Source organism: Palaemon carinicauda, chromosome 42, assembly GCF_036898095.1.
Source record: "Palaemon carinicauda isolate YSFRI2023 chromosome 42, ASM3689809v2, whole genome shotgun sequence".
Taxonomy (NCBI): domain Eukaryota; kingdom Metazoa; phylum Arthropoda; class Malacostraca; order Decapoda; family Palaemonidae; genus Palaemon; species Palaemon carinicauda.
This window is the reverse complement of record NC_090766.1, coordinates 9581231-9600431: the sequence shown is the minus strand read 5'-3', so window position 1 is coordinate 9600431 and position 19201 is coordinate 9581231. Positions and strand designations below refer to the sequence as shown.

General features: G+C 37.6%; 2 protein-coding genes across 2 annotated transcripts in view; both read right to left on the bottom strand.

The window, feature by feature from the left end:
• The window catches only part of LOC137632743 (beta-galactosidase-like), a 12323-nt gene extending 11782 nt beyond the window's left edge, over window positions 1–541 (bottom strand). The window contains exon 1 of the mRNA XM_068364820.1: window positions 388–541. The gene's annotated coding sequence lies outside the window, so the exon portion shown is untranslated. The remainder of the gene's footprint in view (window positions 1–387) is intronic.
• Window positions 542–7638: 7097 nt separating this feature from the next.
• The window catches only part of LOC137632966 (thioredoxin-related transmembrane protein 1-like), a 46778-nt gene continuing 35215 nt past the window's right edge, over window positions 7639–19201 (bottom strand). Inside the window, exons 4-6 of the mRNA XM_068365100.1 lie at window positions 14809–14928; window positions 14246–14326; window positions 7639–9854 (exon numbers count right to left, since the gene is read on the bottom strand). Coding sequence (XP_068221201.1) covers window positions 9585–9854; window positions 14246–14326; window positions 14809–14928 — 471 coding nt within the window. The 3' untranslated portion in view covers window positions 7639–9584. The remainder of the gene's footprint in view (window positions 9855–14245; window positions 14327–14808; window positions 14929–19201) is intronic.

Here is a 19201-nt window from a genome sequence, read left to right as displayed (position 1 = left end):
TCTGAAAGGTACCTCAGTCAATATCTACTTGAAAATTATAGTCATTCCTTCTAAGCTTCAAAAGTCACAGAATAGCTCTCCAGATAAGATCACTACTTACTGGGTGAAGATGATGAACGATTTCTTTTTTGAGTTAGACCAGGATTTTTTGGGGTATTCATACCCATCTTTGGTTTGTTAAACCTGAAGATGAAATCAATTGTCCAACTGGACATATAAAGGCTTTGATTGGTGGAATAAGGATTGTCTTTCATATCCCTATCATAAAAATGGAATAAATTGTACACCAAGCAGCTATACAAGTATTGCAATAGGTGACTTTAATGCAAAATTTGGATGCAATAATGAAAAAGTGGATACGTTATGGAAACGGCTATTACAGCTTACCGTTAACCTCTTTGTCCAAAGAGCATGTAATCGAAGTGTCTGGCAGCTGCTGAAGGCGAGATATTCTGGAGATCAGGTTTTAGACAAATCTATTTATACATACCTGCACCCATGGTGCCTACACCAAGGGCCATCTCCGCCCCTTGGAGATGTTTGTTATAACAATGCATAACATGCAATTACTTTTGGGGGCGTGTCGCCACGTGTATAAGTGTTTACAAAGGAAACATAAAGAATTAGATAAGCACATTCAAGAACAATGGATAATACTCGACTAAACTTTGAATTGATAAGGTATCAGTTATCAGGTCTTCAATTTTTAACAGTCAAGCACTTAAGTGTGCTATATCAGAACAGCTCTCAAATGTTAACAGATAACTTTTTATTGACATGAATTACCCACTATTTCTATTTTACTTAGGAAATAATGCTTGTCTGTCAGTCGGTTCTTCCAAATATGTCTCAAAAGCTTATTGCAGTAAATCGAAGAATGCTTGTGGACGTATAGCCCTAAGATACAGATCACTGGATTAGATAAATATATAACTTTAATTTCTAGCCAGACAGAATTCACTATAAGAAATGGACGAGTGCTGACCGTTTGATTACTCTATGACTTATGGTGCTGGGGCATAATAACGTATGTATAAATCAATAAAAATGTGAATGACACTGATGTCCAAATCTGTTGTTTAATTTTGGGATATGATGCTCTCTCTCTCTCTCTCTCTCTCTCTCTCTCTCTCTCTCTCTCTCTCTCTCTCTCTCTCTCTCTCTCTCTCTCTCTCTCTCTCTCTCTCTCAGATACCTAACAAAAAACTAACTAGCTTATAACTCCATTGTTTATCAAGATAATCAAATGAAACTTCTTGGGTTATACGATATGTTTTCCTCAATGTATACCAAATAAGTAATTTTTTGATGTCTGAAAAAAAATATTGATGAAAAATTTTGGTGGCTGGTCCCCTTAAATGGAGAAGTTTGTTGACATGTGGCAGTGTCTGGGGAAACTTGGCCAGAAGTGTGGTAAGTTTATGTTTAAACCTGCTTTTGATATTTTGCTGAGGGCCCGATTGTTCACAGTCATTCCCGTGTGACAAGTGCACGTCAGGACCACCTCTGTAGCGAGTTATTTGCCAAGAAAGCTAAGAGGGATTCATGGGTATCAGAGTTGTTGACACCTAAACCATGCTGAAGAAGCTCTATCACTCCTTTTTCCGGTGCCTCTCTACCTGTTGTCTCCCTCAGATTCCTCTAGGGTTGGGTTCTCAAGAGGAATTTGTGTGGGAGAAGAGAAAACAAGTATCATCTTCCCCCAGTGAAAGTAACACTCCTCTTCCTCAAAGCTCGCCTGTTACTTTTCCAACCGACAACAACCTGGCCCACAGGAAGTTGTGGCCTTCCTTGGGCATTATTGGTGCTCTTTTAGCAGGAAAGCAGCTGAAGGACTTCTGAGGCTTTCCCCACTATATCTTCCCAGTCTCCTGCGCTACCTGTGGAAGGTCAAGGCGACATAATGCCTGTTTATGTGGTTTCAACTTCTGTTGAAAAGCCGACATTGAGTAATCTCAGAACTTTAATGTCTGATGGTTGATGAGCTGTAATATCGCAGTTTTTTTTATCTGTTGCTGCGGGAATGTTGACGCTCCAATCCCAGGTTATGATCTGGACATCTGTTACAAGGAGATCAGCCAGAATTATTTCCCACTGTTATTACAGTGAAGATGGTCCTTTGAACGAAAGTGGTCACCTCTGACTTTTGGATTATTAAAATCTCAGTTATAAATTCAGTCACAGCTTAATCGAGCATCGTAATAGTAACATGGTTATATAATGTTTAACCTGCATGCGCAAGCCAGATTGTGAAATATTGAAAACCCAGATTTAAATTAGATAAGAGATGTACTCGGATGTAACTTTCAGTATCTTTTACGCGTATAAGAAAATGTGTAACCAAGTTAACCAGAAATTTCTGACATAGTAGAACTCAGGTTTTTATTTACTTTGTTCGGATCACCAGTATATGTTGCATGTTTATCGTGTGTACTGCGAGCTTTATAAATATCGGTTTATTTGATCTGTTCATCTCATTTTGCGATTTAACTTTTCACAATTCTATTTAGCCCAACTTGGGGAACCCTCCCTCATTGCAAGTGTTTTAACTGCCCTGTTTATAACTCTGCGAGTCTATATCTGTGTCATTCTCTGTGTAAGAGTTCAGTGTGTCATGATTATGTTCTTCCCTGAACTTACACTACAATTTTATTTTACATCAGATCCGTTTCATCCCACATGTTAATAAACACATCCAAAAGGAACATATTACACCTAAACATAAAATTAGACCTGTTCAAGCCCCCGTCACGTCAAGTGTTGTAACAACCATTGGACAGCCTTTGGACAGCCTCACGAGTCCCTAAGAACCTTACTGACCACACGCAGAGTAAATGTCCCCATTATCCTGAGCTGACCAATTGACCATTGCAGCGTTCCAATAAATGTTTCTCCTCGCAGCATGCTAGCCATGAGTGTCTCACTAACGTTACATGTTCGAGTTGTAGACAACCTTATAAATTGCCAGTGTTCATATGTCTTGTCAGTAACCCACTAGCTTAATCATTTTCTTTCAGTTCCCCTAACTACAGTGTTCAACCCTCCTTTTCTAACACCGCATTTTCAACGTCCAGTCTAGTCCATTCCCCCTTCGTCACCGCCGCTTTCAGCAGTGCGTCTCAGAGGCAGCACCAGTCATAGTCCCATACCTGACACACACACACACACACACACACACGTAGCAATGCTCCTACTGTTGACTTTCATCATATAGCTTAGTCCAACAATGGTTCAAGCTTCCACGCTAATCAAATTGTCCCTATTGCGTCACCCACTTACAGGTGACCTAATTAACAGTAAATTTGAACATTTAACTTGCATATTTCTAGGTTACGGTGCCCCGCACACCTTTGAATATCCAAATGTAGTCAAATCCTTAAACTATACTCCCAAAGGAACATTTAACCTTGATGAACCTTCAAATGTTCAGATTTAGTTCTGTTTAATTCAAGATTTGGTCGACATATGAAATTGTAGCCATTGTTAGTCCCAAGGTAGGTAAACTCCTACCGTCCGCATGTCGGTGGCTAGCAGACAAATGGCCAGACGATAAGGAAGCCGGAATCAAGATTACAGTATTCTCAGTGCTGACTACCTTCCTAGGCTCCTCAAATGTACCCACACTATTTATAGTGTTAATCTATTTAGTATTCTTCTTGATTAAATAGTGTGGGGATGATTTCCAAACTGATCTCACAAAGGAACAAGTCCTCGAGAAGTCGGTGCCTCCCGTATTGATAGAACCCACTTTGAGTCTGTTTACTTACTCGGTCTATTCAATACCATTTGGATATTCAATCTAGTGCCCTAGCTTCAAAGCTTAAATTAAACTTCTGCATTGATAACTTTCAACTTTATGACTTCGTCGTTGGTAAAGTGGGCTACTAATGTCCCCATTTTAGATCATAGTGAAAAGGTCACCCATGACTACTCCGTCTCAGGCAAACTTTTTAATCAGAAGCTTTGGATGATTGATAAGGGCTTGGATTTCCCCCTTAGCTCAGAATTTATTCATGAACTCTACAGCATTCTTAAGGAATGTAAGGTTTTTGAGTACATAAAAGTCACCTGCAACACTCATCAGGGTACTCCAGGATCATTGCATATTTTTGTAGATGCCTCTAAAATTACCTTTGAAGTGGCTACGTACGTGGTCACTGTCAAAGGATACTACCACCTTACTGCTAAAGTATGCGTCAACGCTAAACGCATGTTAGAAATGGATGAGAACCAATCAATCCCCAAACTTGGATTAACCATTGAACTTTCGCCACCACAAACTAAATGGTTCACTCGTCCCATTAAACCAAATAGGTCACTCGTTACAGTTCTCTTAACGAGGCTGTTGAAAGCTGTGCAGCACTTTTGTATGTAACCTGTAAATGGAAAGAGGAAAAATTTCCCCATCTGTCATGTAAATTTTCATGGGAACCCCTTACCGCTATGAGTAGATCTTCCCATGAAAAATGGCGGCTTGCAGCTGATAATCTGTAAGGTCAAGGATTTGTGCTTATTAATTTTAGACAAAGTCAGTCGGGAAAAATTATCCTTTAACACATACTTGAAGTGTACCTAGGTCAAGACAAGACACATCAGAACTGTTGAAAGTACAGTACATTTGTCCTGTTAATAGGTTCATCCCCTTGAAGTAGACGTTGATCATCCTCCAATTGTTAGGCAAAATGAAAACAGTCCAATTAACAGTCTCCTTCCACTTATGACTCTGGACTCTACTTCTACAATCTGATGAATTTACAGATGTAGTTTTACCTCCTCCTCCAGCAGTGGCAGAGCCCCACTGACGGCGACTCGCTAAAACCTCAGCGAATGAGATGTGATATTTATTCCAGGAAATCCTATAGAACTTCAAAAGTAACTTGTTTTACTTACTCTGACACTTATCCATTCCTCTTCCTCGCTTTAATCCCTAGGGTTTGAAGATTCATCTTCATACTTTTTTAGCCATCTTCTCAAAACTTTGTACATTTTTGGTGTTTTTTCTCGTGTGTTTAGTTTGTATCCTTTCTTGTAATAAGCCAATATTTATTGAATTATGCTCTTAATTGGATTGGATTTCTGGATTTGTGCTATTGCCCAACACTGGGGACTGAAAGGCCATTTAGCTCTGATGGAAAATCCATCATTTGTACTAGGAAGTCAAGTTGAGCTGGAGAGCAAATTAAAGGAAACGAGAATAGAGTTGAAAGACTAAAAATTTGGTTACTTTGACCCCAAAAATAATGTTGGACAACAACAACAGCAATTTTCCTTCTGAGGCTAAATGACTGCTGAACTCACTTTAATAATCTCTGTAACCTTTTCATTGGAGAAAACTCGACACCAAGTCATCTTAGTAAGAGAGCTGTTGGTGATCTTAGCCATCATCTCTCGTATACTATGGCAAATATAAGGTAAGATGCTTACATATTGTGAAAGAAATACTACACCACTTGAAGGAAACAGACTCTGTACCAAAAAATACTTTGAAAAGTGTTCTTAAAACACTTATTATTTTCCAGGTATTTAAGACACATTAACTCTAATTTCTATTGCATTTTATGCAAAATTCGAATTTGACGTCTTTCTTCCCTCTTCCATGGTTTTCTGGGCCTCCCTACTAGTGTTGCTAGTCTTGCCACACTCATATGTATTGCTATATTTTACACAGGCATGCATACCAAAACTAGATAATTCACAATAGAATCATTGCCATACCTATTTCCAAAAATTAAAAAGGCACTGAACTGCTTTCTAGTTTCACTAGTAAAAAAAAAGGTGTTTTGTTACTAAGCTACCTTGAATTGCTCACACTTCCTAGTCACAAGGAAGACCAAATGAGCTTCCAATAAAAAATTAATGAGCTAACAACTCATTCAAGAAATGTTGAATTATATGACTTCTGCTTTGGATTGGATGTGATTGAAAAAATTAAGCCCGAAGCTAGGCACCACTACATTCTTATTAGGTAGATAAAAATGTTTAGTTAGTTTTGGTAGATGTATGGCCCAGTGCTATTATGCACCTAGAGGGTTTTGTAAATGTAATGAGAGGTTGGGGAAGCGGCAGGATAAAAAGTGGTTTATATATGCCTAGCCAATAACTTTCGGCACTACGTATGATGTAGCACACACGACACAAGGTTAACTGTAACCACCTATGGAGATTAAAAGATAATACTAAAGATATCCTTTGAACACATACCTCATATTGCTTTTGGACTGACATTACAGTGCTTTAGTTAGCAATGGTGACGAGGGCATGGTCAGCAGCGTGTTATACTCGGGAACAATCAGAGAACTTGGGAATGTTCATCTTAAGTTAGTGAACTTGCAAATGGTTTATCATTCAGGGAACTTAGAGATTGTTTTTCGTAGTAGTCACAGAGCTTGGGGTTGTTTTTTGTAATAATTTGGGATTGTTTTTCTTAATAGCCAAAGAACTTGGGAATGGTTTATATAAGTCAGTGATATAGGGAATGTTTTTCATAAGTCAGTGATATAGGGAATGTCTTTCATAAGTCAGTGATATAGGGAATGTTTTTCATAAGTCAGTGACATAGGGAATGTTTTTCATAAGTCAGTGAAATATGGAATGTTTTTCATAAGTCAGTGAAATAGGGAATGTTTTTCATAAGTCAGCAAAATAGGGAATGTTTTTCATAAGTCAGTGAAATACGAATTGCTTTTCATAAGTCCGTGAAATTGAATGTTTTTCGTAACAGCCAGAGAACTTGGGAATATTTTCCATATTTTTGTATTTACACAATTTGTTAAACTCTCATGATTCTCAACAGTATATTTATAGGATGAACTGTCAAACCTCTGTTATAAAATGTTTTTATTTATAAAATAATTATGCACACAGAATCATACAAAGCATGTACTAGAATATTAGCATACCGCTGGAGTACAGTTCAAGTACAGTAATATGAATGCAGGTGAGAGAAAGAACCACATCACTACAGTATTACAAGTATATGTCCATACAGTAGTGCCATAACGATGCAATGGAACGGAAAAAATTAAACGCTAGACAGGCATGGAAAAACAATTACTTGTATACCTTAAAAGTAAATTAGAAATTTATTCTGAGAGAAGTAAAGAGAGCACCAAATGCTAAAGCTTTAATTTCACGAAATTTAAAGCGGAGAAAGACGACCTTCCTTGACAGCGCGCATCGCCAGTAAGGATGCTAAAGATTTAAAACAACTGCGTTATTGAAGACACTGCGATTTACGACGAAAACATAACTTCACTACTCTCTTTCCAGATAGCCAAACCAAGTCTTTCTTCTTCTCAAATTGAAAAAAAAAATTATATCACACATTCTCCTACCACTGCATTATTCATAGGAAGATAGTACTCCACAGAAGAAAGTAATTTTCAAACTGCATTCATTCACTTGACAGTACTGAAAAAAAAATACTTAAAAGATATATTCACCTTTTGTCCTTTTGACTGATGAATTTGTCAAGGAAATATAAACTGACATCATAACATTCGGCAGCCAAAGCGAGTGGGTGCCATCGGGAAACCCCAACATGCCAAAATCTTTGGTCTGCCGATACAGCCGAATCCCGTTCACAGTTTTGATAACGTAAGGCGTCTAGTGATATTTGGGGGAAGAATAAAATTGGTATCCCTTACATTAATCTATTTATCTTGACACAATGTAGAGTATCACAGATAAACTATTGTATACAGAGGTAAACTTTGGTCTCCAGTGTCCCAAAACAAGCTACTAATATTTCTTGTAAGTAAGAGAATTCATACTCTCTATGTACAAAAGGTGGTTTAGGTAACAGTTATACTGGTAAAAATATTGGAAGTTTCTCTTAACGCTAAGTGACTATGGTCATTGCACCAAAAAATGTGTGAATATCCTAATATCCTTCATAAATTTAAATGATGATGAATTAAAATGAGATCAGCTATGACATAAAACTATTTCTTAATGTTTTGGGATATCAATTTTGACTCTAATGACAATCAAAATCATGAGGAATTATAAACATAAAATTCACCCTGACAAAATAATCCACAATTTAGATATCTAGAACATTTTTTTTTTCCTAAACTAAATTAGTAGTTTTGTTATATATTCAGCACAGAATCATTATCACAATGTTATATCAAGAGCTCCACATACTAAACATTCAGTGAGCAAAACTCATTAAGAGGTGCTATACATACTGTGAGGCAACATTTTATTTTCCAATCTACTTGCGTCCTATACAATAAACTGATTGCATGAGGGTATATTCAGCACTAGATATATAACATACGTTTGATTTCTTCTTTCCATTTGCACGATCGGGTTGCTGTCCACCAACAACACAGGGAGTACAAAAAATAGACATGATTTATATAACAGTATCCACTTTCAACCAGCTACCTTCACGTCAGGGCATTCGTGACACCGTGCTTTTCCCCCGAAAATACCCAGTAAAATATCTAAGTTGCGCTAACAGAAGATTACCATTTTCACAGACACCTAGTCATCTACCATCACTGAATGTTTAATGAACTGTTAATAGCAAAAATATAAAAGGGATATGCATAATGAAATGACATTATCTCAAAATTAATCAAGTTAAGTTTAGGCTTAAAGAAAGACATCAACGTGAATCCCCATACGAGTTCATCAAGCAGAACTGTTGGGGTTCAACATGAATCCCCGTACAAGTTCATCAAACAGAACTATTGGGGTTCAACATGAATCCCCGTACAAGTTCATCAAACAGAACTGTTGGGGGTTCAACATGAATCCCCGTACAAGTTCATCAAACAGAACTGTTGGGGTTCAACATGAATCCCCATACAAGTTCATCAAACAGAACTGTTGGGGTTCAACATGAATCCCCGTACAAGTTCATCAAACAGAACTGTTGGGGTTCAACATGAATCCCCGTACAAGTTCATCAAACAGAACTGTTGGGGTTTATTATAAGTAAAGTTAATTCAAGCGAAACAGTACCCATATTTCAAGAAAGCCGACTGCTCGAGTACTTTAAAACAATGCATACCATGTAGTGGTGCCGAGGTCGAAGTCTAGTTCACGAAACATACGAGATAAAGAAACTAACCACTACAGCCTAGATAAAATGAAAGCCCCGTTCAGTGGTAAAATACATCGAGAAAGAATAATCATAAAACGTAGGCAAAGGTGCGCATTATGCCCCTTTTAGAGTGCTGAGTTTCTCCATCTTATAATCACTGTTATTTTCCTAGAAGCTGTATAACTCATACATATATACATATACATACGGTCAGTCTTATTTCTTTGGCTAATCATCTTTAGGTATAAAATACTCTCAACATTACTTCTCTCACCTGTTAGCAACATTTAGAGGCAACAAAGACAGAAAGATTCTTAGATTCTTTCTGGTCCTGTAATAACAGTTTGATGCTAAATGAAAAGATACTCAAATTTAAATTTCATACAGTATATATCTTGAGCTTTAAGTCAAACCAGTCAGTTCTATAAACTTGAACTGTCATTTGATACATTACATCCAATACACGGCTTCGGTCCAGCAACCGACAAAAAATCTAAAATGATATCTAGTAACAAGGACGACGATGCTAATCTTTCCTCGGACGGCGACGGCGTACTTCGGGCGAGCTCTTGGAGTCCAAGTCGTCTTCGGCCTGAGAGTCGTTTTCTTCTTGAGAACTCTGCCCCTTGTCTTCTCCTTCACTCACCACTTTCTCTTCCTCGTCCTCCTCCTCTTCTGCGTGAGCATCCTCCTCCTCTTCTCCCGGGTCTTTCACTGCATCTTTGTCGTTTGCCAACAGTGCATCGTCGGTTTTCAAATTCATTTTGTCTTGCCTATCTTCGACTAAATCTTCATCCTGTTAAGTAAGATAAGTTTCATGGAATTACCTTCCCTTCCATTCCGTATTGAGTAAACAAGTCTTCTCTTAACCCTTTTATCCCCAGGCTATTTGGAACTTTCCAACCCTTAACCCCCAGGAGTTATTTTTTTTTAAGCACATTTGGCAGTATATTTTTTTTAAATTGCTTTAACAGCCTTAATTTTTGTCATAGAGGGGTCAGGTTGGTCTCATTCTCTTGGAAAATGACTGAAGTTTCTCGAAAAAATTATCAAAAATATGCAAAAAAAAAAAAAATATGTAAATAGCAGTTTTTTGCAAGGACGTACCGGTACGTCCATGAGGGAAAAAGGATAAGTTTTGTGAAACGTACCAGTTCGTCCTTTGGGGGTAAAAAGGTTAACTTCGTAAGGGCTGCACAAAGGTTTTTAACATTTCATAAGCCTTACTTTAAATCAAATCAAATATAAATTTGAAAATAATTTTTATCTCCTGACCATACAAACCCCGAGTTCTTTACATAGGAAAGGTATCAGAGTACGCAGCACTTGATCTTTTATAAGGAGGTATAAACAAGTGGCTGGAAGCAAGGAAGCCCCATCCCCCTGCTTGTTCACTGAGCGGGAAAGTTTGAGTAAAGGACCACAATTTTAATGGGTAGGAAAAACAAATTATTTACAAATTTGTAATTGGTTCTATGCTATTACAAACCTTCGAACATTTACATAGGAAGGTAGGAGGAAATTCCTCTTCCACCTGCCTGGATTATTATCCTGGGATATCCAAAACATAGACCCTTGAAAGTGGTACAAAATTAAGGTTCCTTTACTCTTCGTCCACCGGTGATTTGTCAATACCAGCAGGTCCATGGCCCATGCAATAAAGGATGAGGAGCAGAAAACTGAAGTAACAATGAGGCATATATATATCAATGGGTTTGCCTTGTTATAACACACTCGCCCTTGTATGGAATGTGAGGAATAACACTTCTGTAACATGTAATAGAAAGATTACAAGCTAAGTGGGGCTTGCCTGCATGCAAATCTATTCCAGCTGACAGGGTTTCTGATGATGTTCCCAGAAGGGAAGATGAAAAGGAATGTGCCAGCCAATCTTACTTTCATCCAAATGTAACCTCCATCCTTGATCTGATGCTAATGGTCCTGTGAGAGGAATTAAGGCAGCTATCCTACCTGATGTACAGCCATTACAGTTCCTTGTGACCTGCGAGTCCATTTCCGCAGGTAATGTGCAGTAAAAGTATTCTGCCATTTGCAGAAGCCTGCCTGGTGCACCTGCGCCAGAGATTCTTATAGAATGCCAGGGTCGCATTTATAACTGACCTCAGGAGCTCTACCCCGGAGTTGAAGGTGAGAGTGGTGAAAGAGTACTGTTAATAACTTCCCTCAACCAAAATGAGATATCATTACTAGTCAATGAGATAGTATTCCTAGTCACCTTCTCAATTCTTCCAGTGCTGACGAAGAAGTGCTGCTGACGAAGAAGTGCTGCAGGCGAGGTCACGTTGCTTGTGTACGTTTAAGCTAGAACCTCAGTGCCCTCACAGGATATAAAATTAGCTGATCAGGATTGTAGGTTACTGCTCTAAGATTTGAACTGAAATGAAGAAAACCTTGACGAGAACTGACGGAATCTGGGTTTTAGTTATAAACTCAGGGACAAAGGAGAACAAAACCTGCCTTGAGTGCTTGGTATAAGTGACTCCATTCTCGGTAACACGATTAGAGCAAGCTAAGACAAGAAAGAAAAAACCCTGTTTGAGGCAAGCCTCAAACAGTTAATAAGATGCCCTCTTAAGGGAATGTTGACTTAACAGGTTGGTAGTCTCACCTCTATTGGAAGACAGAATTACTTAGAACTCTGTATGAGCAGAGTGAGTTCCACAAAAGCGGAAATATAAACTCTCAGCCTTAGCGCTCTCACAGAACGCAAAAGCAGCCAGTTGGGATTACTGGTTACTTCTCTAAGACTCAAAACTGAAAGGAGGCATTTTATGAGTCTTCAACCTAAAAACTCTGGGAAGAAGTTGAACGATACCCGCCTCCAATCCCCTTGAATGGGCAATGTTGTAGGAAAGCCCATGGATCTCACTGACTTTCTTAGCAGAGGCCAGGGTGAGGATGGAGACTTTCTTATGAGTCAAGTCTCAGTCAGAGGCTAGACTTTGATAGAGTTAAGTAAATGCATTAGAAGAAGAAAAGGAAACCAACACAAGATAAAAAGAGAAGGATTTTTAAAAACAGCTTGACCCCAGATAATAAGTACAAGTTTTCAGTCAAGCGACAAATGGCAGGATATTTGAATAGAGTTACGTGACCGAGTTAGAATAAGGAAAGGAAACCAACACTGAAGATTAAACGAAGATGATTTTCAAAGAAGGATTGACCCCTGAAAGTTAAGCACAAGTTCTCTGTCAGGGGATAAATGGTGAGATATTTGGATAGTTAAGAAACTTTGTTAGAATAAGGAGGAAACCAACAGTGAAGATTAAAAAGAAGATTTTTGAAGATGGACTGACCCCTGATAGTTAAGCACAAGTCCTTTGTCAGGGGACAAATGGAGAGACATTTGAATATAGTTAAGTAACCGAGTTACTCTAAGGAAAGGAAACCAACACTAGATTAAAAATAGGATTTTCGAAGATGGAACGCAGAAATTCCGTAACGCTCCACGAAGGTGGTCTAACAAATGACTGGGGACAAGTTTTCAACTCCACTGATGCGGAAATGTAGACTCCTTTCAGTCTAAAGACCTAACTCAAGGCTGAGCAATAGCCTTTCACGGTCGACACTGAGTAGAGTTTTTCCCAAAGGGAGAGACACCCCTTCCTTGACACCAACAACAAAAGATTGCCCACTTCGCCCGATAGACTGAGGTAGTTGACCTCACAAGGTCTCTAGATATATGTTTGGCCACTCGCTGCAAAAACCCTCTCTTGAGTGAGGAAATGCACGATAACCTTCAGGCGTGAAGTCGTAGGGATGCAACTGCTTTGTGGTAAATCTCGATATGCAGTTAACGCAAAAGATCGGAAAGTGGGGGTTTAACTCCCTCGGAACCCCCGCCAGCAGCAGTAAAAGACCCAGCTACCATAATACCTGCAGCCATGCGGAGCTATCAGAGTCACTGATAGGTTGGTTGCTGATCTGACCGCATTGAGAACTTAACTCAGGAGGCACAGTAAGCATGGTGGAGGATGCTTCCCTGCTACCCACTGGTATTCAAATTGTTGACACCTAGTTAAGAATTCTTATGGCCGTGCTCCAACTTGCGCTATTTCTGTCTCCCATGTAAAGAACAAGGGTTTGTAAAAGGGTCGGAATAATAAAATTTGGACCATATGGGAATTTGTTGAGGACCAAGGTGGATATTCAGCACCAAGGCTTAATGCAATAATACAGTTGTAGCAAATACAGCTGGGTGCCATAGAGGGAACACAGTGTGAGGTGCACTGAGGTACTGCCCTTCAATGGTTAAATTATAAAGACAAATCTTGATTACCTGTTAACGAAATAAGTAAATACGACTATATGTACTGCTCAAAATAGGTTCTTCAAACACCAAATATTGTTTCTAATACAAAATAATTCAAATTTAAATCACCTCACTTTTAATACACTCAAATCAAAATAATACAAAGCATACAAAAAACAGAACCTTGTGAACTAGAAAATAAGAGAATATTCTGGTCATATTATGACTTTGTCCGATATCGAGCCAAAACGTTTCCAAACGAGCTCAAGAAAGATAACACTGAAAATTAACTCAAAACTACAACTGTTAAATCAGTCCTCCTTAACCCTTTTACCCCCAACGCCATTTGGAACTTTCCAACCCTTTACCCCCCAGGCGTTTTTCTTTTTCAAGCACGTTTTGCAATATATTTTTTTTTAAATTACACTGACAGCCTTAATTTTCATCATAGAGAGGTTGGGTTGGTCTCATTATTTTGGAAAACACCTAAAGTTTCTCATAAAGTTATCAAAAATATGCAAAAAAAATGTAAATAGCAGTTTTTTACAAGGACGTACCTGTACGTCCATGGGGGTTAAGGGATGAGTTTTGTGAAACGTACAAGTACGTCCATTGGGGGTAAAAGGGTTAAAGCAGTCGTCCTTAACCCTTTCACCCCCAAAGGACGTACCGGTACATTCATGCAAAACACTGTTAATTACATGTTTTTTATATATTTCAGATAATTTTATGAGAAACTTCAGGCATTTTCCAAAAGAATGAGACCAACCTGACCTCTCAAGGACAAAAATTAAGCCTGTTAGAGCAATTCAAAAAAAAATATATACCAAAATGTGCTAGAAATTTAACCTTATGGTGGTGGTAAAAGGGTTAATAAAGTTAGGATGCTTCAACGAAAAAAAAATCATACTTACATCATCCCTAGGGCCAGCCGCCGAAGAATAAGATCCTGGAGCTTTAGGAGGGAACATGAAATCAATAATGCACACCAAGATCTGAAAAGGAAAACAAAGCCGTTTGAGTTTAAAAATTACACAAATCTCAAAAAGGAAAAAAAAAAATGTGGTACAGCAGTATTCTGTACCAACCGTGTGTCACACAATTGTACATAATTATTTTGTATATATTATGCTTGTATCTGCGCTCTTCCCTCACACTAAAAAGAACCTGAATGATCATGTCTCCGGTTTTGCTCTGTAACATTGGCTGTCTCTCGAACAGGTTATGTCCAGTTGCCTTGAGGTTTTGTATATAAAGGAGAGTGTTCCTTAATAAACAACTCAGTTGATTGCATCCTGCCTTTGAGTTCACAACCCTCTCTCGGCCCGTCACAATTCTCTTAACACAGGTTAAACATAAGAAAATTATTACTAAGCTACATTTAGCAATAAGTTAAGACAAGCAATGAAAATTTGGAAAACATCCTAAACACTACAATGGATGCTGAACACTTCAAACAAATTCCATCAAATCTTACCAGGCCTAGAAGAGCTCCCACAACCACTGTGGCTAATGCAAAGACTAAATAGGACCCCCATGTAGGCAGTCCATATTCCTCCACCAGCAAGGAGTGAATTCCTCGCAAGACCATCGAGAGCTGGAAAGTAGTGGATTTCTTAGTAATACAAGCTAAATTATACATTTCATAAATGAACACATACAATAAAAATACAGTATTAATAACCCTTTAACCCCCAGGCTATTTGGAAATTTCCAAACCTTAACCCCCAGGGGGTTATTTTTTTCCCAGCACATTTTGCAGTATATTTTTTTTTAAATTGCTCTAACAGCCTTAATTTTTGTCATAGAGAGGTCAGGTTGGTCTCATTCTCTTGGAAAATGCCTGAATTTTCTAAAAAAAATATTCAAAAATATGAAAAAAAAAATTTCTATAGCATTTTTTTGCAAGGACGTACCGGTACGTCCATGGGGGTAAAGGGATGGCTTTTGTGAAACGTACCAGTACGTCCTTTGGGGGTTAAAAGAAACATTATTATACAAGATTGTTGAGATTCTGATGACATACATAGAAAATTTTTTGCCAACTCTGATTTGTCATTATGACTATTATTTTCTTATTTTTCTTATTCTAAATATAATGTGCAACAATATTTTAAAAGTAGAGTACTCAGCATTAACAGGTGTGGGAAGAGATGATGAGAGTATTCAACTTCATAACTACACCAAAACTAGCAACATTCAGTGTCCAATAAGAGAAAAATATGCCCCTAAAATTCAGTGGTGATTAGCAACTAAAAGGTTTTAGCAACCCCAAGACCTCAGTTGGTCAATACAGTATTGCCACAATCACAATAAAACAACGTCACTAATTACTAATGACGATCCTTTTATAAGATTAATAGAAGAATTGCGGAACCATTTGCAAGCAATTCACTATACTCAATTCTTTTTAACGAGGCGCATTTGCACGGACTCGCAGCGGTGCACTTTCAGCTCAGAAAAAGTTTCCTGCTACCTGATTGGTTAGAATTATCTTGTCCAACCAATCAGCGATCAGGAAACGTTTCCGAGCTAAAAGGGCACTCCTGCGAGTCGGTGCAATTCTGCCTCACTAAAAAGAATTGACTATAGTTACTTGAAAACATAACCTCTTGTGCATGAGAGAGCTCTATGTGGGCAACAATGTTTTCTTATCACTATAGCATAGCATTAATTTATTGTAAGCAGTGTTCATCGACTCTAAGGTTCCTCGAAATAGTCGTGTATGGCCCTCCCTTCATTTTCCTCAATTGCCTATGATTTCATGTTTGGCTGACCAGATTTTTTTCTATTGTCTTGTCAGGAACAAATCCATCTACACCCTTTAAAGATTCTATACTGTATATTGTACACTATCATATTGGATTTCAGTTGACTACTATATACAAATAGCCATTTTGATTTTGTGAAGAGCTCAAATGACGTTATGGGGCCCAGCCGGTATCCCAATACATGGGGTATAGGAAGAAAAACAAAATCATGAAAAAATTCACTGAGCTTCGTATGGCAATGGAGAATGCGTATATAAAATATTTTGTCAAAATTTCTCTTACTTTCATAGTTAGAGGGTAATTAGTAAAAGTAACACAATAAACGAAAAACGTTGTTCCCTACAAGAAAAGGGATATTGACGAAGGAAAAATCTATTTCTGGGCGAGGAACCTGTGTCGCTCCGTGAAATGCTCCTCTAGCACCATTTCTAAGGCATAGTTATTGCTGAATATACCAGAGAAAAAAGGATGCATGGAATGCCAGGAATAAACCAAGCTCGCTCACTCTTTGAGTGTCGGTATAGAAAACTGGGGCGTGATTGAACCACGACCACAGATCCCTCACCAATTAGAGCTCTCCTTCATCAACATCTCCCCACCTCCCATCTTCATTCCTCCTCAGCATTTGCGTTGGTCAGACGTGTTTTGTTTTGCACTGTGTGCTTTGTGTTTTTTGGAAGATGTCCGATGTTTTAGAGATCTCTGCTTCCAAGTTGAGTATTATATTTGTCTGTTTGGGATTTCTAGGTAGCGACACTTTTTATTATTAACCGTGTTTTGTTTTTTGTTTTAGCTGCTGGTTGTTCCCTTTCGGGGGTTCGCTGCGGCCATTGTGTTGCTTACTAGTGATCTCTTTTTTTATCGGGTTTGCATTTAGTTCCTTATACTATTTGTATTTTCTTCTATGATCGTAAATTTTGATAATTATTACATTTTAATATGAAACAAATTGTGAACAATGGCATCTGTACAGATTCCATGAGTCACAATACGATGTATTACAAAGTAATTACACCCTTCGGCCTTCAGTTGTTGCACAAACCTCATAGAGAATAAACGTTTGAGTTTGACCTCTGACATTCACTAATTTTTGTCTGTTTTTCTCGGTTTTGGCAAGAATTTCATAATGCCAAAGAGGGAAAGACAATATCAACATCTTGCTAACATAAGGAAGAAGAAAATTCGCTCTAATAAGAGTTCAGAAGTGGGTAATATCGGCGTAATTAGCGGAGTTAGTGAAGGAGAGAGATGATGAAGGAGCAAGCGTTTCGCCTAAAACAGTAAGATATTGAGCAAAGGGATCTTCATTTATGATTAAATTATCATAAATAACTTTGTTTTGGTTTATTAATATCCAAAAAGGAACACAAAATACATAATATGATTTATTAATATTGCCTTTGTAAAATTACAATGAAAAACTTTGAAAGCCTGTACCTCAAAACTATACCCGACCTTCAAATTCGATCTTCTCCGCACTGAAATTTGGTATATAACTTAGATAGACTTTATGAAATAATCAAATGTTGCGTTTTTTAACAATGTTTTTTTCCATATCTTCTCCCTGACTTTTAGAGTTTATTTTTTTACCATAATGAAAAAATTCATATCTAGCTAAAAAATTATTCTTAGAGATAAAACTCTCTTTTTTTCATTTGATTGGACGTCTACATTACAGTGAACCCTCGCTACTTCGCGGTTCGACCATCGCGGATTCACCACTTCGCGGATTTTTTCCATAACCCATATATATACAGTATATATATATATATATATATATATATATATATATATATATATATATATATATATATATATATATATATGTATGCATGTATTTATGTATATATGTAGGTATGTATATGTGTATACATATAAATATATATATATATTATATATATATATATATATATATATATATATATATATATATATATATATATATATATATATATATATCTATATATCTAAAGTAGGAAGATGTGATGTAGTTCTAAGGGAAAAGTATGGGAAATATGTCTGGGTAATAAGCAAAGCTCTACCTCCAGTTTGTTTCTACATTATGATCAGAGATAAATGTAAACAAAACATTGGTTGCCATTTTTTATCATGCTTTTAGCATGTTTAGGAAATGCATGATATAAAATCACCTTTAATATTTGTGCCTGTTTTAGTTTAGGGTACTGTAGTACATGCATTAAGTGTTCTGTACATTAAAGGGTAGTTTGTTAACAGTATTACGTACAAGGGAAGGTTTTAAAAGTCTGAATATACATGTTGAATAAATAGGTAAATATGGTGTCACTACTTCGCGGATTTTCACCTATCGCGGCCGCGACTGGAACCTATCTACCGCGATAAACGAGGGTTCACTGTAGGTCTATATACGGTAGTAATCCCAGGTCTTAATATTAATTGTCAAATGAGGATATATAATTTAAAAAACTCAAATCTTCAGGATAAATCGCCCTGGTGTCGCAAAACTGAAGGTCTGAGGCAAAAATCCTACGCAGTTTGGAGATGTCCTAAGTCACTTTATTAAGTGGTATGAATGTCAAAGTCCTGTCCTTAAAAAACAGCATTAGCCGGCCGGCCCCCTTAACCCTTTTACCCCCAATAGACGTACTGGTACGTTTCACAAAACTCATCCCTTTACCTCCACAGACGTACCGTTACGTCCTTGCAAAATAATGCTATTTACATTTTTTGCATATTTTTGATAACTTTATGAGAAATTTCATGCATTTTCCAAAATAATGAGACCAACCTGACCTCTCTATGACGAAAATTAAGGCTGTTAGAGCAATTTAAAAAAATATATTGCAAAATGTGCTTGAAAAAGAAAATGCCTGGGGGTTAAGGGTTGGAAAGTTCCAAATAGCATTGGGGGTAAAAAGGTTAAGCAATAAAAGATCATAACATTCATCAATAGAGTTGTCCGTACTCCTCATCCTTGGATTCTCTCGAGGATAAAATACACAAGTGTTTTTATTTTCTTAAGGAAATAGAGGTCTGGAAATGTCATTAAAGGAGTATTCATTAGTTACCTATTCCGAATCCCTTAAATGGCAACATCAAACAGTATATGTGTAAGCTATC